General features: G+C 40.9%; 1 protein-coding gene across 3 annotated transcripts; it reads left to right on the forward strand.

Annotated features, from left to right (window-relative positions):
• The first annotated feature begins 1,119 nt into the window (after positions 1-1,119).
• On the forward strand, positions 1,120-23,882 carry ranbp2 (RAN binding protein 2). Of its 3 annotated transcripts, none has more exons than XM_085384276.1 (30): positions 1,120-1,331; positions 3,870-3,937; positions 4,026-4,137; positions 5,422-5,574; positions 5,861-6,091; positions 6,250-6,383; positions 6,856-7,051; positions 7,290-7,430; positions 7,541-7,700; positions 7,820-8,001; positions 8,345-8,538; positions 9,047-9,170; positions 9,732-9,893; positions 10,036-10,173; positions 10,473-10,604; positions 10,755-10,982; positions 11,084-11,167; positions 11,311-11,452; positions 11,585-11,679; positions 11,771-16,250; positions 16,662-16,739; positions 18,636-18,812; positions 19,651-19,737; positions 19,930-20,105; positions 20,291-20,531; positions 21,293-21,379; positions 21,487-21,641; positions 21,738-22,011; positions 22,190-22,545; positions 22,796-23,882. In XM_085384276.1, exons 1-30 carry the CDS (start codon positions 1,260-1,262, stop codon positions 23,099-23,101), a joined length of 9,165 nt encoding a protein of 3,054 aa, XP_085240402.1. In that variant the 5' UTR covers positions 1,120-1,259; the 3' UTR covers positions 23,102-23,882. The 3 variants fall into 3 exon arrangements, with proteins under 3 accessions (XP_085240402.1, XP_085240403.1, XP_085240404.1); XM_085384277.1 differs by having other exon boundaries at positions 11,597-11,679; XM_085384278.1 differs by lacking the exon at positions 16,662-16,739.
• Positions 23,883-24,023: the final 141 nt, after the last annotated feature.

Genomic DNA, 24,023 nt, shown 5'->3' on the forward strand with positions numbered 1-24,023 from the left:
ATGTTGAAATGATGGTTTACATTTTCAGTAAATAAGAGATTACTGGTTTGATCGCAGGAGAAAACAAAAAATCTACCAAATCAAATATGTAGAATTACCTGCTGTGGTGGCCTTTTTACAAGCTGCTGAGTAGTACTAGCATGATAGCATCACGCAGATCCTGCAGATTTGTTCTCCTGTTCCAACACATCCCAAACGCGCTCTATTAGATTGAGATCTGGTGACTGTGGACGCCATTTGAGTGCAGTGAATTCACTGTCATGTTTGAGAAGGAGACAAGGAGAGTCATGCTACTGAAAGCAACCATCAGAAGAGAGGTGCATGGACATGATTAGCAACAATACTTAAGACTGCTGCATTTCAGCAATACTGAGTTGGTACAAAAGGGCCCCAAGTGTGCCTATAATTACCATTACAGCATCACAAGAATCGGAATCTTTTTTATAGTTGTTGTGCAATGGAACATTGAAGACTTTTCTTTTTCTGACTATTGTTAGTCAATCTTAGATGTGGTTATGTGTAAAAATCCTAGTAGATAATCAGTTTCTGAAATCATACTCAGTTGACTCCATCTGGCACCAACAACCAGTCACCCAAATCACTTCTCCATTCTGATGCTCAGTTCATAATGGGTGATGAATGTGTGTGTAGCTGATAAAGTTCAAATGGGCATTGCATATCACAGCTTTTCCTCGACAACTGCTACTCATTCACATGTGCAGAGGTTTTGATGAGAACACTTTGGAATAAAACAGGTGACTAAAAAGTGTTCTTAAATACAAAATACTTGACTGAAGCTTAACAACAGAAACAGACAGGAAAAATCTGCAAAGGTATCAGCCTATACAAATGGACATGATATAGCATGATTTGTTTAAGTTAATAGTATTGGTTACACATATACATGGTTTAAATATCTGTTTGTTTAATTTAATTTATGTAACAAAAGTTAGCCAAAATATTTAGCAAATTAAGGATTATGGCTTAATTGTTGGAGAAATGAGGATTTTCAGGTATTTGTAACAGAACCCTTCAAACTGAAATGCGTCAGTCTGCGTCAAACTGAATTCTTGTTCTCATTGGTTAAGAAGTCACGTGACAGCTGCCGTTTGACGGCATTGAGACTGCGCAATACCATCATGGGGAGTTTACGTCAGGCGAGCTGATGTTCGCGTCAGTTTTGTTTTAAATATTTAGTGAATTTCTGGTTTTCTATGTATCACATTCAGCCGCTGTAGAAGCCCCTGACCTTGGAAGCTATGCGGCGAAGTAAGGCTGAAGTGGACCGTTACGTTTCCTCTGTGCAGAGTTCCTCTCCCTCACTCAAAGAGGTAAGTTAAGCCCGCCGAGGCTAACGTTAGCATGCTGCTGCCATCATGTCAGATCAGCCGGTATGAGGTACGACCTGTTCACATGTTCAATGAGCACTCGTTGCTTTTTTGATTATGATGACGGTATTTCGGTTGACTCATATATCGTTCTCTGTATAACCCCCGTCCCCCGGATAGTCTTAAAGACTATAGCTAACCGGCCGGCGTGATGACGCCCCGTCGTGTCCTCCCCTTTATACTCGGGAAAATGCGCGGCATGGGATCCCTTGAACAGCGCCAGCTAATCAGCTATGCTAGTTAGCCACGACAGCGAGACAAAGCTAGTTGGATAGGGTGTGCAAGTTTCATTTCTCTGGAAAAGCGAGGTTTCGGTTCAGACAACAATTAAAAATGCTCGTTGCTTCATTGTATCAGGAGCAGCAAGCCTAACTTTGTTCAAAAACTGGTGGTTTTAGCATAATTGCAAACAGACTTGTCTGTTAATCAGGCACAGTTCCAACGTTTCTTGATTTGTTTTCGTTCTTTTTAAGTATTGTTTATTCGTTTATTTATTTGGATCGGATGTGACGGGGGAAACTGCTGCACCCACAGAAAATCAGAATATTTAATGAGAAATAAATGCAGTGTAAGAAAACATTGAATGCATCAGAATTCGGGCTTATCAACAGTCTGAAAGTGGCTTAACTAATAGTGATTAGTTCGAAAGTGTACTGAAATGACAAAGAATACAGAAATATATGCTGGTGTTATTATGAGATCTTGATCATTTGTTTTGTAGATATCTTTTTAATGTTGCAGCTGAAAATGTTGGTTTAATTGCTTATACATATCTACACCTACACCATGGCAGCATAATATGCTAGTCGATCAGTCAATTACTTGAGTAAATGTGGTGCTATGTGGTCAGTGGTCCTAACCATGCTCTCAAGTTGCTTTACCTAGTCAGGGTTTTGTTTTTGCGTAATTCCAACGATATTTTGGTCTTACATCAAAGTAAAGTCATCAGGATTGTGTTGTTGTTTTTTTTTTTATTGATGTAGTGTGTGTGGTTTAATGTACTCAAGCTTAGAATACACTTTGTGTGCTTAAGATCAAAAGTAATTAAAAAAAATGCACGGACCTCTAGAATAGAATAAACCTTTATTATCCCACGAATGACAAATTTGGGTGTTACAGCTCCTAGAGCAAGGGGAATATAAAGTATAAAAGGAAGACAGTGGTCCTATATACATAAGCAACTGAAGTTCGTGTATATACAGGTAACAATGTATAGAAAAAGTAAAAAGTTAGGCCACCCGTTGTGCTTACATGCATAGTCACCCTCCCAGAGGCTTGTTTTCAGTCAGGAGAAACCTTGGTATTGTAAGATTAACAGTCTAGCCCAATGGTATTTGTAGAGTTGCACCAGTAAAGCCAAAAATGTAGTTTTGTTTGACAATAGATTCGCACTACTACACATACTTGTGCATTTTGTTGTGTACAGTAGTGTGTGTAGTCTGGAGACATTTGCCTGAAGAATTAAATCACAAGATTGGGTGTCATGCTGTTCAGAGCTTAAACCTGTATTCTTATCAGCAAAATGCATTCCTAAACAAACATACAGAAATTAAATGTTTTTGTGATTTGTAAGTAAAATGTAATTATGAAGGACTTTTTAAGACGGGAATCTATTTTTAAAAAGTGCGTTACAGGGAATTTAAAAATACATCAGACAAAAACAACGTATTGCACAAGAGCATTACCCAATTGCCTGTCTAAATAGATGAATTTTCAGCTTTTTATTTTTTATTATAAAGAAGCATCATAGTGCGTAGAGGGAAAGGTAAACTGTTCCACAGTTTTGACGCTAAGGTTTGGATTGCGTGATCCCTCTTTGTTTTGAAATGGGTCTGTGGAATAGCCAGAAGAGCACTATCTACTATCAACTTATTCTACGTTGTTCACCTGACACTGAAAAAGTCAGTGATAATAGTTGTAGTGTGGTGGGTAGGAGAAGCTAGCAGTAAATCTGACAATGGGTAATGCTGTAATCACGATGGCTAAGATGTTACTAACTTTAGCCCCTGGGAGGAATAATTTCCCAAAACTACATTTTAGTTAATTCCTCAGGATAAAAGATGTTTTGGTTTGTTTGTTTTTTTGTTTTTTTTTCCTTTTTGTGGGGGTGGGGTGTGTAAATACCACAAAGCTGATCACTTGATCAAAACTAGATAATGAACAAAAATATCTTTCACTATTCTGATGTATTCCCACTTCACAAACTACTTGAACCATCTATAAAAAATTATGGATGGGCATGATTTAACTAGGCATTGGCAGCTCCATCTGCAGGATTTTTTGTTTTGTTTTTTTGTATGGCTAAAAATGGGCCTTTGAGTTTGGGTATAGTTACTAAGCAGGTACTGAGTACTGGTGAGTATTTAAATCCCAGTAAGCCAGATAACTCTTCAGGACATGTGTAATTGCATCTTCTCACTATCATAACAAGATGAATCCATTTCCTCATCCTGGTCCACATATTTTTTTTTCTCTCCACAGAAGCCAGTCAAAGGGTTTTTATTTGCTAAATTGTACTTTGAAGCAAAGGAATATGATCTTGCAAAAAGGTAAGCATGTGAGCCTCTCCAGTGTTTTGACCCAATGCTTGTGTGTCGCTATATTGTTTGTAATTCCTGTCTTTCATGCTTTTCCTAGGCATGTGTCAGACTATCTCAAGGTCCAGGAGAGGGATCCTAAAGCACACAAGTTCCTTGGACAGCTCTACGAGAGAGAGGGAGACATCAACAAAGCAGTTGGATGTTACAAGGTAAAAAGAACATCTTAGTGGAAGCATTTCTCCCTTTAAAAGTGTGTCAGAATGTGGTTTAAGAAATCATAAGATTCAGGTATGAAATGAGGAAATATTGTTTAAATGACAAAATGATGAACAGCTTCCACAAACCCCGTATTTGCTGTCAGTTGCAATCTTTGATTTTCAGATTCAGCTTCCTTTTGTTTGAGAAATCAGAAAGATGATTGACCTAAAATTCCTCCAATTGTCTATGTACATAAGTGAATATGTGTGTGGGTTTAAAAACTGCTCTGTAAGTGCTGTCGGTGCAACTGCTGATTCATGCTCACACCAATTTAAATGGACCAACCAAACTCGTATATTTACCTGGACACGAAAGGGAAATTACCCACATGCACTTTGAATAAATTTGGTTAGTTGTGATGAATGCGTATAAAAAAAAAAAAAAAGTTAAAAATAAGTATCCTCTTTGTTACTATGGGTAATTTCCCACAGCAAACAACAAGGCTTTAGATGTGATTTCTGTCTGCCTTTTGGTGTGTGTTTCTTTTCCTTTTTTTTTTTTTTTTTTTTTAAATATAAAATGCACTGGGTAGTCTATCAAACTGAATGCTAAATGCTCTTTGTTGTTTTACTTTTTAAAAGATGAATCACCAAGCTCTCTCTGACATTCAGGAATCAATAATCAGCTTCCCAAAGGCACTGTTAGGGTTTTATTGCTATAGCATCAAATCTAGAAGATGAATGATGACAGAAAATTGAGAAAAATAAACTGTGATTTATTTGCTCTCCCTTCTTGTAGCAGTAACTTTTAAGAACATTAAACTCACCTTGAGGGAGTTTTTTACTGATTCATTTGCACCTGAACACTAAAACTGATGTGTACTGTAATGAAGCTGGTTCTCAGTTAATGAGCTGAAACAAAGTGATTCAGAGTCGGTGCTGAGACTCATCAAAACACTATCAGCTATATAATTGCTGTACATTTCCAATCTTTTTAAATGCACTCAAGCTGTGCTCTGTCCACCTGTGGGAAGTGAAAATGGCCCACTTAAAACAGTTTTGTTTTTTTTTTTTTTTTTTTATGCACAGTTGGCTGACTGTAGTGCAACCTGTTTCTTGGACGTAAACGGCTCCAGTTGCTGCTGTAATAAAGAAATTAATAATCAGCACAGTGTGAGAAAGAAGAGGAGGTGATGAGTTTTTAATTCGTAAAGCAGGGAGAGAGAAAAAACTGGCAGAGCTTTTGATGCATATGTTCAGCTTCAGACTAAATGTTTTTCTTCGCTTCTATTGCAGCGGTCGGTGGATTTGAATCCAGCCCAGAAAGACCTGGTGCTGAAGGTTGCAGAGCTGCTTGTCAGTAAGCAGGAGTGTGACAGCAGGGCAGAGTTTTGGGTGGAGAAAGCTGCAAAGCTGCTACCAGGAAACCCGGCAGTTTTCAACCTTAAGGTGAAGCTCCTCCTTTCTTCTTTAGCTCCAGTAACATTCACTAAACATTGCCTTTGTCAGCTGTGAAGTCATTTGATCCCACTATTTTAGGTTGTTTAACAAACTGTTGTCTAGTTCCCAGCCTGATCCGTCCATCACTTTGCTTAATATTCTTAAATTAAAATGAGTGGGAGTTTTAATGTCATTTAGGTTTACAAAAACAGTCGAAGAAGAGGGTACAACTTAATTAAAAGTAGAAAGAATGCCACACTGAATGTCTTCTGTTCATTGCCACTGCTGCTTTTAGGAGCGCCTGTTGAGTCGTCAGGGTCAGCAGGGTTGGAACCAGTTGTTCGACCTCCTTCAGACCGAGCTGGCAGCGCGGCCGGCTGACGCCCACGTGAACGTGAAGTTGGTTCAGCTGTTCCGTCAGGATGGCCGGCTGGAAGAGGCTGTTAAACACTGCCTGGCTGCTGAGAAAAGAGCCATGCTGTGCAACAGTCTGGACTGGTACACTGAGGTGGTGTGCACACTGCAGGTTAGTATGGACTTTGCACTAGTGTCCTGCTAAATTAAAGTGTACCTGAATAGGCGGGACCAGTATGCTTTAAGTACTTCTATTTTGGGCCTTATACTCATCCTCCCACCTTTATAAGTGCATAAACTTTTCTAAAGAATGGATGACCTGTGTTTCAGGAGTACCTGGCTCAGCTCAGCAATGAGAAGATGAGTCGATGTATTCGGAGAGAGCTGTTGTTGGCCCGCTGCAGCCTGCTGAGAATCACACTATCTGAAAGCAGCGTGCAGCCAAGTGTAGATGCACTTAAAGAGTAAGTTGGGTCCTGGATTGTTCAAGAGAACTGGACTAAAATCTGGGGCCTTTTTTTGTTTTGTTTTTTAAATTAAGGAGTAATTTACAACCTAATCTCTCCCGTGTATTCTGGTGACCACGTGTCCTTGTAGTAAAGTTTTAAAAAAACAAAGTTATATGGTTAAAAGTTAACATTCAGATTCTTTTCCTCAAACATTACTGATGTCAGAAAACCTTGCCAACCTCATAAAATGTAATTGAATCACATTAAGTTCTGGTCTTTAGTAAAAGTTCAGTCTGTTTAGGTGTAACAGGTTGTTTGCACCTGATCTACAGGTAAGAGAAGCAAATAAGTCTCAAGCTTTGATTATTTACAAGTCAAAAAGGCTAATTGTTGCAGCTGTTTCAACAAAGGCTAACATTGTTGTTGTTAGTTGTGTTTTTAGCATTCCAACTTTTTTGTAAACTGTTCATCTGCATTGTGCTTGTAGGTTTGACCAAGCTATGCAGGAAGTGAGCAGCGTTGCAGGCCGCAGTGCAGACGAGCTCCTTGAGGTGTTTGTGGAGATGAGAGGGCACCTCTACCTGCATGCAGGCACGCTGCTGCTTAAGCTGGCTCAGGATCGCCAACAAACCTGGAGGGCTGTTCGTGACCTGGCTGCACTGTGCTACTTACTGGCATATCAGGTAGTGAGACACCAAATGAGCAGATTCATTTACTTATGTTGTTGTTACTTTAAATATATTCCAGTAGTTGTACCATCGTGCAACTGTGCTGTCCCTTTTACCTTTTTTTTGCCTGACTTGCAAAGGGTAAAGGACTTAACAGTTCTATAAACTTGTTCAGGACCTAGTCGTGGTCTTTCAGTGAACGCTTTGCAGTTTTGTTTTTGTTTGTTTTAATTAAAGTTTGTTTTTCCTCCAGGTCCCCAGACCAAAGACAAAAGTGACCAAAAGAGATCAGACCGCCCCACAGTTTCTGGAGCTGCTGGCGAATGACCGACAGAGCCAGGCCGGCCACATGTTGTTCAATCTGAGTACAGATTCATCTGCCTTGATCAGTGAGGTCTGACCTTGGTTATATGTGATTTCACATGATTCTCACTGAAGTGTTCTTATGTCAACATGAACATCAATCATTCGTGCGTCAGTGTTTAATTATTTTTCTCTTGGTAGGTGGTGGAAGCTTTCGGGAACCGGAGTGGTCAGGACTCCCTGTTTGACCTCCTGCGGGGTCCGCAGGCCTCTGCTGGATTATCTTTTATCGCCAATGATGACATTCATTCCCTTACTGCCATGGCTCCAGAGCTCTCTCAAATGGCCAAATGGGACACTGGTACGAACCAGTTAGCTACCTGAATACTAAAAAAAACTGTTTTGTTTGTTTGTTTTCCCCTGAAATTAAAGAAGCATTTAGTAGTGAGTAGTATAATAACTTTGCTGCTTTCTCTTTAGGCTCCATCTTGCTCCACAGTGGTCAGTTGCAACATCTGAGCTGGTTGGGACTCCAGTGGAACCTTCTGGACCAAAGACCACCGCTGCGGGAATGGCTACAGCAGCTCTTTCCTCGGCTTACGCTGGAAACCTCTAAACTAGATACCAATGCGCCAGAGTCAATCTGCCTGCTGGACCTAGAGGTAAGGTGGTGCTGCTCCTGCTCTGTGTGTACTGGTCTAACATACTCTGTAAACCTCCTCCTGGCCAAAGCACAGAAAAATGTATGAATAGATAAAAGGTTTTACTTGAGAGAAAATCTGGATCTTGGACTTCTGGAGTTTTTCTGTTGCATTTTGGTTCATTTTCATGAACTTATGTTGGCACTTTATTACAGCAGGCTGTGCAAAAGTCTTAGGAGACAAAATTAAGTAAAATGAAACTTCAACAAGCCAACAGCACTGCTTTTAATTTATAAACACAGTTTTGTTCTGGTATTTCTTTCAGTATTAAAGTTTTTTTTTCTCTTGTGTTTGCTCCATCAAGGTGTTTCTATATGGTGTGGTGTTCTGTAGCCACTGTCAGCTTCAGAGGACGGCAAAGATCAATGCTGGAGTCAATCAGTCACAACAGCTCTTTGAGCCTCGTTGCCTCCCTCTTCCTCTCCTCCGCCTCTTGACCACTGACAGACAGAGGGAGTGGTGGGATGCCATCTACAGCCTCATTCACAAGCGAGCAGCGTGAGTTCTAGTGCTGTCGAGAGCCAAATGGAAAAACATCCAGAACTATTGCATAAGCAAAAGGGATATGATTGGTTATGTTGTGTTTACTTAAACTGATTTAAACACTATTTTGAGGATCTCTCCCGATTTGAATCTAGTTTGTTTCAAATTAGTGTTGTCTTGTTCCTGTATGTTTAGCTCTGTGATTTATATAATTGCATAACAACTCTCTATTCTGGTTTTCAAATTGTTTTTTGATGGATTTAGCCATTTATTTTCCTCAGTATTTTCCCAAAATGGTTCAAATCAGTGGTCACTATCTGTAGTCTGTTTTAAATCTTAGAAAACTGTACTTAACAGGGCTAAACTCATTAAAAATACATTTCTAAAACCTCATTTCATTTCAATAAGCGATATGAACCTATCAAAACAGTACATTAACATTTAACTGCAATTAATTTATAGTCCCATTATTGGCTATGTTCATATATTCAGTGTTTTTGATGTGTGGCCTTTTGCTTTGCAGACCTGGTGTGTCAGGAAAGCTACGAATGATTGTGCAGCATGGGCTGAGCACATTGAGAGCTGGAGAAAAACATGGGCTTCAACCAGCACTGGTCATCCACTGGGCTCAGTGTCTTAGCCAGACGGTACAGAAACACACACAGATGCATACACTGTTTGCTTAAACTCAGTGAGTTGCAGGATGGTAAAGTGATTAAAATTCTAATGTATCTCTTTTTGAATGCTTTTTTATAAAATAAGGCATTTAGAAAGTCCCTTGTACCTTTGTACCCCTTGTATTGTAGCTTCTAATGGGAAAACCAGCATATTCTGACTGTGCTGCATTAATGTCATCAACTTCCTTTATTTAATACTTACTTTATTAGTAAGTAAGTCCATATGCTTTAAAAAGACAGCAGTCATCTACCGTCACAAGCTGCACTGACAGTTAAAAGCATGTAGGTAACTCAGAGCTCTCTCGGCTTTCACACCTGCTCCTTTCTGTCACTCAGTCTGCAGCTGCTAAACAGAATTAAGTGCAAGATGTCCAAACAGCCACATGTGCCACTTCTTTGGCTGCGTGTCTGCTGGATTTAAAACCACTAAGAAATGAGTTGTGACAAAAGGCTTCTGTGTACCATTCTGCTCCTGTGCCAGACTCAATTTCTGTGTGGTTTTTTTTGTTTTGTTTGTTTTTTAATAACCAGGGGGATGGAGTGAACTCCTACTATGACCAGAAGGAGTACATTGGCCGCAGTGTCCACTACTGGAAAGTTGCCCTTCCACTGCTGGAGAAGATCAAAAACAGACGCAGTATACCAGAACCTCTTGACCCTCTCTTTATACACTTTCCCTCCAAAGATATTCAGGTTAATAATGTTCTCATTTCTTTTTGCATCCAAGTAGTTGTCATGTTTAGCCTCAGGTTTAGTCCCTAAAGACCTTGACACTTTCAGCTATACCTGAAAATCAGTCTGAGTTTACCTCTCTGTTTAATGATCTTCCTTTCAGATTTCTTCTGTGAAAAGTTATGAAGAGGAAGCAAGGATAGCATATGCAGTTCTTCTTGACATTGAAGGGAAAACCGAGGAGGCCATTTCTACCTTGGAAAGTATCAATAACATGTCCTCCATATGGCATTTAGCTCAGGTAAGCATAAAAAATATATACCTGGATTTATTGTTCACACCACAAGAAGCACTTGGGTACTATGGTTTTTGTTTGGTTTTGGGGTTTTTTGTTGTTGTTTTTTTTTGTTTTTTTTAAAGACACATTTGTGTCCAAGTCTCTCTTAAAAACAAAAAATTAAAAAAACAGATTTTCATATAGTCCACTGTTATGTGGTTTCAGATGTTTCAAGTTAGTGGTTCTAACACTTGTAGAGGTGTTATATTCTAGAGTGTATAGTGATTTATTTTTTATTTATTTATTTATTTATTTTTTGGCAGATATATCAGCGGCTGTCAGAAGAGGCCAGCAATGGTGTTGAGGAGACTCAAGACAGGTGCATCATGTTCTTGAGAAAGTTCAGGGCATATCTGTCAAAGATCTACAGCGCCAATGCAGATGACATTGAAAAGGTAAGTCCCAATTTGGAAGAATCAAAAAACAAAAACTATAAATTTGTACGACTGATGTTTAACTTGTGACACTTTATTTTGTTTTGTTTGTTTGTTTTTTGCTAAAGTAGAAGCAGTGTGAAATTAAAGTCAAAACTTTTTCTTTCCCAGCTGCCTGTCTCTATGGAGGAAGTTGTGGACCTCCTAAATGATGTGAACCAGCAGCTGGGGGAGAACGGGGAGGTCATGGATGAAGAGGATGAGAAGGAAGAGGGGGGCCTAAGAGGACCAGCCCACTCCAGCCCTGCTCATCTTGGCGAAACTAGTGCAACCATATCCCACATTAAGTTCTCCACTCCCTCTCCAAACAAAAGCATTGTTTCTCCTTCAAAAAGACTGGTAGGTCCATGTTGTTATTTATTTAAATGACTCAGTTTTTGTGTTTTTAGTCAAACACAAAAATCAATTACCTTTATAATTCATTCACATCCTTTCTTTAGATTTCTCCCAAAACACAACCTCATTGGGTGGAGGACCAGAAGAGTCTCCTTCAGATGTTGTGTCAGCAAGTAGAAGCCCTTAAGGTCAGAATTCATTTTTAAGATAATATTTTGTAACATTGTCCCTTGTTTTTAAACTGTGATCACTGTTACTTGTTGTGTTACTTTCAGTTTGGATTAAATCAATACATTTCAGATTGAGTTCACATGATGCTCCTGTTTTACAGAATGAGGTTCATGATCTGAGACACAACTCATCAGGCACTACAGTTTCTCCTCATCATAAAATGTATGGCGAGACTTACGGGGCTGAGGGCCTGCAGGAACCATTTACCCCGGTTCAGTCCTATCATGGAGCCCCCCTAACAGGTCAGTATGATACGCGGATCTGAAACATGATTAATTTTATATTTAAACACAAGATTTAATTTACCAAAGCAGTTTAGTGACATAAAACATTTTTGCATGTCTTTTTTCTTTTCTTTCTTTCTTTTTTTTAAGTTGCCACCACAGGCCCCTCTGTGTACTACAATCAGTCACAAGCATACAACTCTCAGTATCTCTTGCGCACAGCAGCAAATGTAACCCCCACCAAGGTAATCATCATTTTAATGCTGAACAAGCTTTAATGCTTTAAAAAAAAAAAAAAAGGAGTTTGTTAAGTTTATTTTTACTCTCTTTACACAGACCCCAATGTATGGCGTAAACCGCATGCCACCTCAGCACAATATGTATGCCTACCAGCAGCCCACGCATACACCTCCACTGCAGACAGCCCCAGCCTGCATCTACCCTCCTCAAGAACAAGTCTTTGGTGCACCTCTACGGTTTGAATCACCAGCCACAAGTCTTCTTTCACCCTATGGTGAAGATTTTTATGGCCAGAGTGTTACCCAACAAACCAGTAACCCTACCTTACCTGAACCTGGCTATTTCACCAAGCCACCTGTAGTCCCAGTTCAACAACCAAAGAACATTGAGGGAAAGCCCATGGACTTTGGAAAGCTCTCCTTCAGCCAGCAGGCACCCACTGAAGTGCCCAGAGTGCCTAGTTTTGGTACAGGTGTAACTGCCCAGTCAACACCCTCGCCTGCTTTTAAATTCAACTCCAATTTTAAATCCAATGATGGTGATTTTACATTCTCAGCTTCTCAAAATAAGCACAGTGAAAGTTTGCTTGGCCTTCTCACATCAGACATTCCCAGTAAAACAGACACCGTTCCAGAGAAACCACAAACTCAGGAGCAGCCCACCACCCAAACGGGCATCTTCACCTTTGGAAACAAAAATGTTACCAGCTTTTCATTTGTTGATTCTGCACAGAGCACAGCTGCTGGAGGCCTGTTTGGGAAGGTGGATCAACCATTTCAATTTGGGGACATGTCCAAGCCAGCGTTTGGAATGTCAAAGCCTACAGCAGAGCAGGAACGGGCAGGGGAGAGTGACAATGATAGTACTCATGCTGAGGAGGATGAAGATGGGCCTCACTTTGAACCTATTGTCCCTCTTCCCGATAAGGTAGATGTGAAAACGGGTGAGGAAGAAGAGGAAGAGATTTTCTGCACCAGGGCAAAATTGTATCGATTTGACACGGAGACAAAAGAGTGGAAGGAACGGGGCATCGGCAATGTTAAAATCTTAAAACACAGCACTAAAGGCAAGGTCCGCCTCTTAATGAGAAGGGAACAGGTCCTTAAGATCTGTGCAAATCACTACATAACACCAGATATGTTGCTGAAACCAAATGCCGGCTCTGATAAATCTTGGGTATGGAATGCTATTGATTATGCAGATGAGGAGCCTAAACCTGAACAGCTGGCCATCCGTTTCAAAACTGTAGATGAGGCAGCACTTTTCAAAGCCAAGTTTGAGGAAGCCCAGAAGATTGTACTCAAATCACTTGACAAGACAAATCAACAGGAGAGGAAAGAAAAAACCGTGAAAGATTCTGAATCGATTGCAGCCCAGTTTGCACTGAAAGAAGGAGAATGGGAATGCTCTGTGTGCTGTGTAAGAAATAAACCCACAGATGTACGGTGTGTATCCTGTCAAAGCCCTAATCCCAACGCCTCTTCAAAGCCAGACATTCAGGCTGCTGGGGAAGTTAAACCTAGTTCTTTTACATTCAAATTTGGCACTGATTCAGCAAAACCAAGTAGTTCTGGCTCCACATTTACTGGATTTGGTGGTTTTGGATCTTCTGAAGCCTCTTCATTCACATTCGGTCTCAGCTCCTCAAAATCTGCAGACACTGGTTCCAGTACATTTGGTGGCTTTGGAGCCCTACTTACCAGCAAACCAGGGCAGTGGGACTGTGAATCATGTTCTATAAAAAATGAGGCCAATGTAGACAGTTGTGTTTCTTGCAAAGCTCTTAAACCCTCGGCTAAAACAGCTGCCGCAGCACAAGCTGCACCAGCTGCTGGTGCACCTGCAGCACAACCTGTTCTGTCCAGTGTTGACTCTGCTGGGGTTGCTGCCAAGTTTAGTAAGAAGCCTGGACAGTGGGATTGTGATGTGTGTGAAGTAAGAAATGAAGCCTCTGCTGGTAAATGTGTATCCTGTGGAAGTCCAAACCCTGCTGCTAAGCCAACAGAGGGGGCTTCATTAGGGTCAAATCTTCCAACAGTGTCGGGACCACAAGCAAAGAAAGATGGACAATGGGATTGCAATGCCTGTCTGGTCAGAAATGATGCATCAGCTGCTGAATGTGTTTCCTGCAAAGCTCCAAATGAGAATGCATCTTTAGCAGCTAGATTTGGTAAGAAGGATGGAGAATGGGACTGCGACACTTGTCTCGTGAGAAACGAAGCCTCTGCTGATAAATGTGTGTCCTGTCAGACCCTAAATCCTAACGCTAAAAGCACAAGCAGCACTAGTTCCTCATTGTCGTCCTCAAAATTTACCTTTGGAACAAAGAGTCCGTCAAGTCAGCCTGTTGGAACTGGATTTACAATACCTTTTGTAAGTGGGGGCACCTTTCAGTTTGGTCAGAGCAAAGATAAAAGCTCACCTGCTTCTTTCAAATTTGAAGCTCCCCAGACTGGATCTAGCACAATCAGTTCGTCAAGCTTCTCTTTTTCAATGCCCATTGGGCCTGGTGGCTTCAAGTTTGGTGTTCAAGACCCTCCAAAAGAATCCCCTTCAAATGATAATCAGACTCAAACTGGGTCAGCCTCCAGTATGCTCAAAAGTATAGCTGACAAGCACAAGGAGAAAGAAACTGTTTCTACACCCTCAGTAGAGCAAACGGAGGAAGAACAAAATCCATTAATATCTGGAAAAGCAAATGCGTTCAGTTTTGCAGACTTGGCTAAATCTGCTGGAGGAAACTTTCAGTTTGGCACGAAAGATCCAGAATTCAAAGGTTTCTCTGGAGCTGGTGAGCAGTTGTTCACATCATTCCAAGCAACCCCCACCAAGACAGAAGCCTCAAATGAACTGGAGGATGATGATATGTATAAAACAGAGGAAAATGATGACATCCAGTTTGAACCAGTGATCCAGATGCCTGAGAAGGTGGACCTGGTAACTGGGGAGGAGGATGAACAGGTTCTTTACTCTCAGCGTGTCAAACTGTTTAGATTTGATGTGGGTACCAGTCAATGGAAAGAGCGTGGTGTGGGAGTTCTCAAATTCCTGAAAAACACTACAAATGGTCGGCTAAGGGTGCTGATGAGAAGAGAACAAGTTCTCAAGGTTTGTGCCAACCACTGGATCACCACCACCATGAACCTTAAACCCCTGGCAGGCTCAGACAAAGCCTGGATTTGGTTGGCCAATGACTTCTCTGATGGAGATGCTAAACTCGAACAGTTAGCTGCCAAGTTTAAAAGCCCTGAGCTTGCTCAGGAGTTTAAGGAAAAGTTTGAAGAGTGTCAGAGACTTCTCTTGGACATCCCTTTACAAACCCCCCACAAGCTGGTTGACACAGGTAGAACAGCACACCTCATTCAGAAGGCAGAGGAAATGAAGTCTGGTTTGAAAGACCTGAAATCATTTTTGACTGATGAGAAAACAAAGATAAAAGACAATGACACACAGGGAGATATTGCAACAGCTGGTGACATTTCAAGCCTTGTAATCAAGCCCCAAGGTGACACCACCGGCCCTACCTTGGAGTGGGACAACTACGACCTCAGAGAAGATGCTTTAGATGACACGGCTGACTCGTCGGTCTATGCCTCCCCTCTTGCCAGCAGCCCCCTGAGAAAGAACCTATTCCGCTTCGGGGAATCCACTGGTGGGTTCAGCTTTAGCTTTCAACCTGGCATCAGCCCCTCAAAGTCTCCTGCTAAGCTCAACCAGAGCAGAGCTTCAGTGGGTACTGATGACGAGCAGGATGTCACCCAGGATGAAGAGCGGGACGGCCAGTACTTTGAACCTGTGGTCCCCTTGCCAGATTTGGTGGAGACTTCTACAGGAGAGGAAAATGAGCAGGTGGTCTTCAGTCACAGAGCCAAACTATATCGCTATGATAAAGAGTCAAAACAGTGGAAGGAGAGAGGAATTGGAGACCTGAAGATCTTGCAGAATTATAACGATAAACGAGCGAGGTTGGTAATGAGAAGGGATCAGGTGCTGAAGATCTGTGCCAACCACTGGATTAGTCCAATCATGAAGCTGGAACCTATGAAGGGTGCAGAGAAGGCCTGGGTCTGGAGTGCTTTGGACTTTGCTGAGGAAGGAGAGGGCAAGCTTGAGCAGCTGGCTGTGAGATTCAAGCTGCAAGAAACCGCAAATACATTCAAACAAGTCTTTGAGGAAGCCAATGTTGCTCAGGGAAAAAAAGAACTCATGACTCCAGCGACATCTAGAGTGGTTCCACCACAAGACAGTGGAACACCAGGATCTGCAAAGACCACTCCAGCTGTATGTGGCAAAGCAGCCATTGCCGTTCTTGAAGAGACGACTAAGGAACGTACTGAGCTTCCTGCAGACACTGGATCAAGTGCATCTGCATCACACAGTCCTGTCAATCCCGGAAAGACTGTGGTGTCTCCCCCAAAGTTTGTTTTTGGCACTGATACCCTTCAGAAGATTTTTGGCACTCCTAAATCTCATTCTGAACCCGAGCAATCTACAGCATCTGGTTTGAAAGCCAACGGCTCTGGTTATACTGCCAAGACTTCACTTCAAGTTCCTGCATTCAAAATCCCAGAGAAAGGTAAGAATAAAAAAGGGGTGTCTGAATTATATTTGCATTACTTTTGAATGATTGTCTCAACGGTTTCAGTTCATTTCATTTTTACCCGATCGTCCTATTTCATCTGCATCTCACTGCTTCATCATTGCCCACACCTTTCATTTTTAACTGGAACACAACGTGTATTTCCTCCGTCGACATGCTCCCCTTTTATATTTGTTTTGCAACATGCACATTTAGTGGAAATTTTAGAGACAAAACATGACTATACTGCACATATTTTACATATCCATAGGGTTAATAACACTGTTATCAAATCAGTCATTGCACAGCTACAGTATTTCACATTTTTCAGTCAATTTTGGCATTTTCTGATTATGACACCAGCCTCACAATTAGTCTCTCTTCACTCAACAACCCACCATCCTTTAGGGCTGGATTTTAGGCTTTTCAAAGATAACCCAATGGCTTTTTGGACCAGCTCATCAACCACCCAATTTGAAACCCCAGGTACTCTAATCACTGCAGTGTGTGTTAACACTTCTCAGCTGTCACGTGACTGGCCCTTACTACTACAAAGAAATAACCTGGATGCACGGAGTGGAGGGAAAAAAAAAAAAGCAAAACAGTCAAGCTAATGTGTTGCATGCCAAGTGTGTGAAGGTTTCAGTTTTTATCATTCAGTAATTTTAATTGTAGTTCTTTAAGTAGCACTTGTGTCACAAGATTAAATAGTTTTGTACTGAAGTAATGCAAAAAAGCAGAAAATATTTAATCTGATTTCATCTGAATCATCATGGAAATGGTGTTTAAAGCACTGAAATATTTAAGGAAAAAAATTAAACTTGGAATTAAATGTAACAATCTTTTCATATGAGTGTCATTTTCATAGTGTGGCTTGCAGTTTTGTTTATATTAGCTGAAAGTAGATGAAAGATAGAGGTAGCCCCTGTGTCTAAAGGGTGAAGCTGAAATGTAACTGCCTTAAATGTGGTCAATCATTGACCAGGAGGGGGCAACTATTCTGGTTGCGGAAAGAATTTGGATTGCGTAGACCTGAATGGGGAAAATTACAACTACTCCCTTGATCTATGACATCAGTAAGTAATTTCTTGAAGATCTGTCGCTAGTTTTTAGCCTCATTGAACATCATGTTTCATATATTCAATCTAGAAATTGGTCTATGTTACCGGGTGTCAAAACAGGAACAGACCAGCAGCTTTCAGTGACCAAGTGTCAGTGAAGTATAGGCACTTGTACAAATTGTGTGAGTTGGTATAAAAGATGGACGGTTTCTTAAAAGCAACTTCAACACAGAACATTACAGATTTCTATTTAGTGGCCACCAGGGGGCGCCCAGTAGTTTCAAAATGATTTGGGGTTGAATAGAAAATCACTTTCCTGATGCCTTTATGGGCTCAGTTGCTAGTATCAGATTGTACTAATTACAACATTAAGTCAATTTTGGAGCAGGGTTAACCACAATTAAAGAGCTGTCAACCACAAATTGTTGACCAGTGAGCATTCAGGTTTGCAGCGAGATCAAATCCTTGTTTTGTCACATTCAGCTTTAAAACACCTAGATGATGAAAGTCCTCAGCTCGAGGCTTTAACAAATAAGTGGCATCATGGCTAGATCCACACTTCTCAACTTGGAGAGAAGTGTGGACCTCAACTCGAAGCTTTACAAACTGGTCAGTGACTTCATGGTGGCTACATCCATCTCTTATAGACAATCTGTACAAAAGTGAAACACGTAGGTTCTTTGATTTGACTTGGCAAAAAACAAATGTTCACTTATATTTATATTATTGTTTCATATGAGTCTTCAGTCTGGATTGAAGGTCTTACACTGCGCTTTATTTCATGTCCTGTATATACCAGAGAGGCTGAATTAAAGAGTACAGCGATGCCACAATTGTAGTGTGGGGCAGTTAGACTAGCACCAGAAAGGTCTTCTGAAAGGTGAGCTGAGAGCAAAGGGCGTTGCTTTAGAGAGGAATGTACTGTGCAAACGTCCCATGTGCCATTTTTAGTGCTGGGTCTGTAGCAACAGCATGGAATGTAATTCCTCATCTGGTTTGATTTCTCGCAGTGAAACTCTAATCAGCAAAGGCTAATTAGAGTTAAAGCTCAGGTATTTATCCTGTTTAATGTTACGATACCATGTGTCCAAGAGTAAGTGGTGTAAACGAGACCATGCAGAAATCCTCTGCTTATAAAACATGTCTCACTGTTGTAAATCAAATGCATGATGTTCTGTTTTGCTGTGCATGATTTTGTGTGTGTGTGTGTGTAATTAACACCTGTGGTTGCAAAGGCTTTTAATTTTTACATTTTGGCCTGTCTTCCAACAGTTCTTTCCCAGCCTGACTTGTTTACTCCTATCATATCCATCTATCATAGGATCCCCTCAGGCAGAGGGAAGCAGTGCTAGGTCTGATGAGGATTCGGAGGTGGAGATTGTGTACGTCAGGGAACCCACAGCTGAGCAGGCAGCTTTAGCTAGGAAGCTCCAGCTGCCCATCACCTTCTTCTGCTACAAGAATGAACCAGGCTACATCAGTGATGACGAAACTGACGGTGAGACCCAAGATATGGAACGAGGGTTTGTTAAAGTGAACATCAGTGGTTGTACATATGACATATGACTCGCTGAAATAAATCTGCTTATTTGTGAATCGTTAACATTCCCAGGAGATGATGTAAGAAAGTGAGAATGCTAAAGTTTTGGACAGAAATGGATACCAGTGTTTAAAATAACAATATAGCACATAGATGCTATATAGACATTTTTTGTTAGCTTTTCAGTTTTTATTCCTTTCTTTTGAACCCCAAAAAATGTATCCAGTGCAAAAATGAATGTGACGCCAAAGGGCTGCTGGCACTGGTAAATGTCACCTTATTTGACAGTTTTGAGAAATAAGGGTGGTATAAGAGATGTACATGACTCTTTTTAATAATTGGTAATTTATTTTGAATATTTGAACTGCTCCCACATATGATGTAATGAGTTATTAGAGCCAGAAGGTAGCAGTAGTGCACGGTATTTCTCTATAAGGATATACATCTGTCCTGACATAAATATCAAAGTGGAACCTTAACCTTAATTAAAACATGTTATTTGGAGTGAATTTTTATTTAAATTTTATTATTTGAAACTGTAATTTCTGCTTTTATAAGACAAACTAGTAACTGTCCCATTCAGAAAGCTAAGAAAGGACTTATTGGACTTTTTGTTTGTTTGTTTGGGAGGGGGGGGTTCTCCTTTGACATCAAAGTTCAGTAATGCCTCTTTGGTTTTAAATCTGAGAATACAAAATTGCCTTTAATCTTTAATTCATTATGGGTTGAAGTCTGAACAAACACTATAATTTTCTTTGCAAACATAATTAAAGGAAACATTTGTTTTAAACTTCAGATGAAGACTACGAATCAGCAGTGAAGGCCTTGAATGGAAAGCTCTACCCTGATACTCCTGAGAAGAACACTGCAGCTTGTGGTGATGGTATGTAGTCTAAACCCTGTTACATGTTATTATAACCAACTCATTTTTCAAAAGACAATTGGTTTGGTTTAATTCTGCTACTATGTTAAAGGGTTTTATGTCGATCTGTTATAGCCATACAGCCCAAAATTTGTGTACCTTAATAAATGTTATGTTGATTTTGAGCCTAAACTTGCTGTTTGCTGCATTCAGAGTCAGACTGTCAGGTGGTGTGGGAAAAGAAGCCAACACCAGAGGAGGAGAAAAAAGCCAAAAGCCTCCAGCTTCCACCCACCTTCTTCTGTGGCCTGAGCACCACAGACAGCGACCCGGACCAGGATAAGCCTGAGGACTTTGAGACAGAAGTCCGCAAAGTACATGAAGTCCTGGTAATGGCTCCGAATTTACATAGATAATTCTGATTATACAAGCAGAAAACTCAACTTTTGTTTTTTAAAAAACAAACAAATGTTAACTTTTTAAATTAATTATTTTACTCTGTCAGTAATACTCAGAGGCATCTTAAGATGGGTATTAATTTGGAACATGTTATTAATTTGGAAATGTGTATCAGGTTGCTCAGTTAGACAAATCTAACGAAGCCTCCAGCAGTCCTGCTGTGACCCCTGAAATGCCAGCATCAGGGCCATCATCCAGCAGAGCAGAGGCTGCCGACAGCACATCTACAGCAGACAAACAGACCACAGCAACTCCAAGCAGCAGCTCTCCCATTGACCTCTCAACTAAGAAGAGTGTCGAGCTGGAGTCCAACACTGAGAGTAAACCTGCATCTTTGACTGCTACAACAAGTCGAGGTAAAAAAGTGTGAAAAACGGCATAAGTATTTTCAAATGAAACATAACTCTCCATCTTCAGCCACATACTTTATGGGTTTTCGCTCCAACTTTTAACTTTAATTTGAAATGTTATGAAATTTTTTTTATAAAATGTTAAAATGAGGAGCTAGTTTGGATGATAAATATTGAATACATTTTTGCACAGACAGAATTTCAGCTGAGGGTTTCTTTTATACTCAGAATGTTTCTGGGAAGTTATTAAGATAAGATAAGACTTTATTGATCCCACAACGGGGAAATTTTTGCGTCACCTCAGCTCAGGTACAGATATATGAAGGAAATACAAAAATACAATTAAGTACAATCAATGAAAAAAAGTAAGATAATACACTATATACAATGGTAGCATACACACTATATGATTATGGATATAGTTGGAAATACGGAGGACATAAACTATATAGCTTGGAAGGTCATGGAAGGTCCATTATACATGAAGTGGTGACCGTGGATATTCAGTGTCCAGTGACTTATGACATCGTGATTGAGGAGTTATAGAGTCTAACTGCTGTTGGGATGAATGATCTGGGAAAGCGCTCCTTCCTGCAGCGAGGGTGTTTCAGTCTCTGACTAAAGGAGCTGCTCAGCCCACTCACATACTCATGCAGTGGGTGATGTGGGTTGTTCATGATGGATGTCAGCTTTACTAACATCAACCACCTCCACAGACTTATTATGAAGTACGGAAGTATTTAATGTCTTTGTTGTTCTGGCTGCAGACCTCTCCACCTTTGGCTTCAATGCATCTGGCTTCTCTTTTGCTGAGTTGGCCAAAAATACAGATGGATTTGCATTCGGATCAAAAGGTTGGCTTTAACATTAAACATTTTCTTCAGTTGTTTATCTGGACTGTTGTTTTGTTTCACTGCTAATTATTTTAATTTTCCCTCTTAAAAAAAAAAAAAAATTGTAGATGCTAATTTCTCATGGGCAAATGCTGGAGCAACAGTGTTTGGATCTGCAGTGACCTCTCAGCCTAAAACCAATGCTGATGAGGGGGGAAGTGATGAAGAAGAAGCTCCTAAAAATGTGGACATTCACTTTGAGCCCATAGTATCTCTGCCCGAGGTACATAAATGTGCTAAGCCCTAACATTTTAGTACAATTAGTAAACTTGTATTTATTTTCCATAAAATTGTATTTATCACTGTATTTATCACTCAGGTGGAGACAAAGTCTGGAGAGGAGGACGAGGAGATCCTGTTCAAGGAGCGCGCCAAACTGTATCGATGGGACCGGGATATCGGCCAGTGGAAGGAGCGCGGCATCGGTGACATCAAGATCCTCTTCCACCCAACCAAACATTTCTACCGAATCCTGATGAGAAGAGAACAGGTGCTGCGGGTTTGCGCCAACCACAACATCTCAGAGGCGATGGAGCTCAAACCCATGAACGCCTCAGCGAACGCACTGATCTGGACTGCCACTGATTACTCAGGTATACATACAGCATTGATGTGATGTTGTATTGTGCTGCGTTGTGTGATTTGTCTGTAAATACTCACTAATAATCATTCATCTTGGATTTTTAAACCACTTGCATGTGTTTATTAAGGCAACATGGGGATTATTTTTCACCTGCTCTCTTTCTCCTCGCCCCCTTTTTGATTATCTAGATGGCGAAGGTGTGATTGAGCAGCTGGCGGCCAAGTTCAAAACCCCTGAAATAGCCGAATCCTTCAAAAAGACCTTCTGCGAGTGTCAGAACCGGATGGGCCAAATTGATGGTGATGCTTCGTCTCTGTGCTCGCCACAGATGTCCAGAATTCAGGAGCACTCCAGAGACACTAACCCACAGGTGTTCCTCAAGCTGGCAGCTGATGGCCAACCTCTGGGCACAATCACTATAGAGCTGTTCTCCCATATTGTACCCAAAACTGCAGAGAACTTCAGAGCTCTCTGCACTGGTGAGAAAGGCTTCGGGCTGCGGGACTCCATCTTCCACAGGATCATACCAGATTTCATGTGTCAGGTGAGGAAAGATCAGGGTTTGGACTTTCAAGATCAGATGAATGTAAAACTTGTTTGATTACAACAAAGTGGAATTTACTCTGGGTTGACAGAAATACACCCTGGTTGCTGTTTGTAATCATAGCACAGCTCTGTAGTTTGATGTATGAAGTATTTTATTGATGCCATGACAAATCAGTCCTGTTGTTTAAAAGAAAACTCTCAGGAGAAAATCTCTAGCATCACTAACAAGTGCTCCATTGGTCTTTCAGGGTGGTGACATCACCAAGAATAACGGCACAGGAGGCAAGTCCATTTACGGCGACAAGTTTGAGGATGAGAACTTTGATGTCCGGCACACAGGCCCGGGCATCCTGTCGATGGCAAATCGCGGACGCGACACCAACAACTCGCAGTTCTTCATAACCCTGAAGAAAGCCGAACACCTGGACTTCAAACATGTGGCTTTTGGCTGGGTTCGGGATGGCATGGATGTGGTGCAGCAGATGGGAGAGCTGGGCTCAAAGGCAGGCCCTCCAACAAAGAAGATCATCATCACAGACTGCGGACAGCTGTAGCGTTTTAATGTTAAGATGAAGCTTTACGGCTTGGTTTAGGTTATTAAGTTAAGATCAGCTGAGACTCTGGATGAGAGCAGTGTGTGCAGTACTAACATTCCTGCTAAAACGGAATCTTTAGTCACGAGGCACCGATCACAGGGCTGCTGGTTAAGTTGTTCGTCACAGAAACTTGTCTACAGTAGCCTTGAATTAGATATTCTTTCACTGTCCTGACATATTCACGAAAACAGAAGCGAGTTGGTAAAGGAGTGGAGGCTTTTGGAACAAATGTTGTAAACTTTTGCACTTGCGTCTTTATCATCTGTCAATAAATTCTCATTTGTATTTTGTGTGTATAAATGTACATGGACTATTTTTTTTTCTTTCTTTTTCTAAATGTTTGTTCCTCCTTTTTGTCTTGCATGTGCTCTGTTTCAATGCAGTTGTTCCCTCCATGAGCTCCACTCTGGTATTTTTTTTTCTCCCCTTTTTGAACAAGTCTTAAGCTACTGCTCCCCTGCCTTTTCCTCCAAATGCTGCCTCCATGTACTTTTAACTGTTGGGCGCCCACAGGATTTTTTTCTGTTTCAATGGATTCCACAATGCAGGTAATTGGACTTCATATGTGCCCATGCAACCTGAAGTAATCTCACTTTGTTGTGGCTCAATGATAATCTGGTTTGAATTTTACGAAGGGGATCCATTTCATGTATAGTTTGAGAGAAATAAAGGCTGAAATGGTGCCACTTGTACCAAAATATGCTTATTATTAAACAATAAAGTTGCTTTACGAATAATCGATGGTTTTATGGCTTGTCCTTGTTGACTTAATTTTGCTCTGATACAGTTTGCAGGTTCACTCTGGGTATTTTTAGACTTCTATCGACTTTATTTCACCACTTAAAAGATTTTGCATTCAGGTATTTAATGTGACAACGTG

This window comes from Rhamphochromis longiceps, linkage group LG16, assembly GCF_057381845.1.
Source record: "Rhamphochromis longiceps isolate RC_006_pf linkage group LG16, R_longiceps_female_GT1.1, whole genome shotgun sequence".
Classification (NCBI taxonomy): domain Eukaryota; kingdom Metazoa; phylum Chordata; class Actinopteri; order Cichliformes; family Cichlidae; genus Rhamphochromis; species Rhamphochromis longiceps.

Excerpts from the sequence above, each read along its gene's own strand:
- ranbp2 (XM_085384276.1), top strand. The coding sequence starts at position 1,260 with ATGCGGCGAAGTAAGGCTGAAGTGGACCGTTACGTTTCCTCTGTGCAG. Across the intron at positions 1,332-3,869 it reads CCTCTCCCTCACTCAAAGAG|AAGCCAGTCAAAGGGTTTTT; the intron begins GTAAGTTAAGCC and ends TTCTCTCCACAG. Across the intron at positions 11,453-11,584 it reads TCATGGAGCCCCCCTAACAG|TTGCCACCACAGGCCCCTCT; the intron begins GTCAGTATGATA and ends CTTTTTTTTAAG.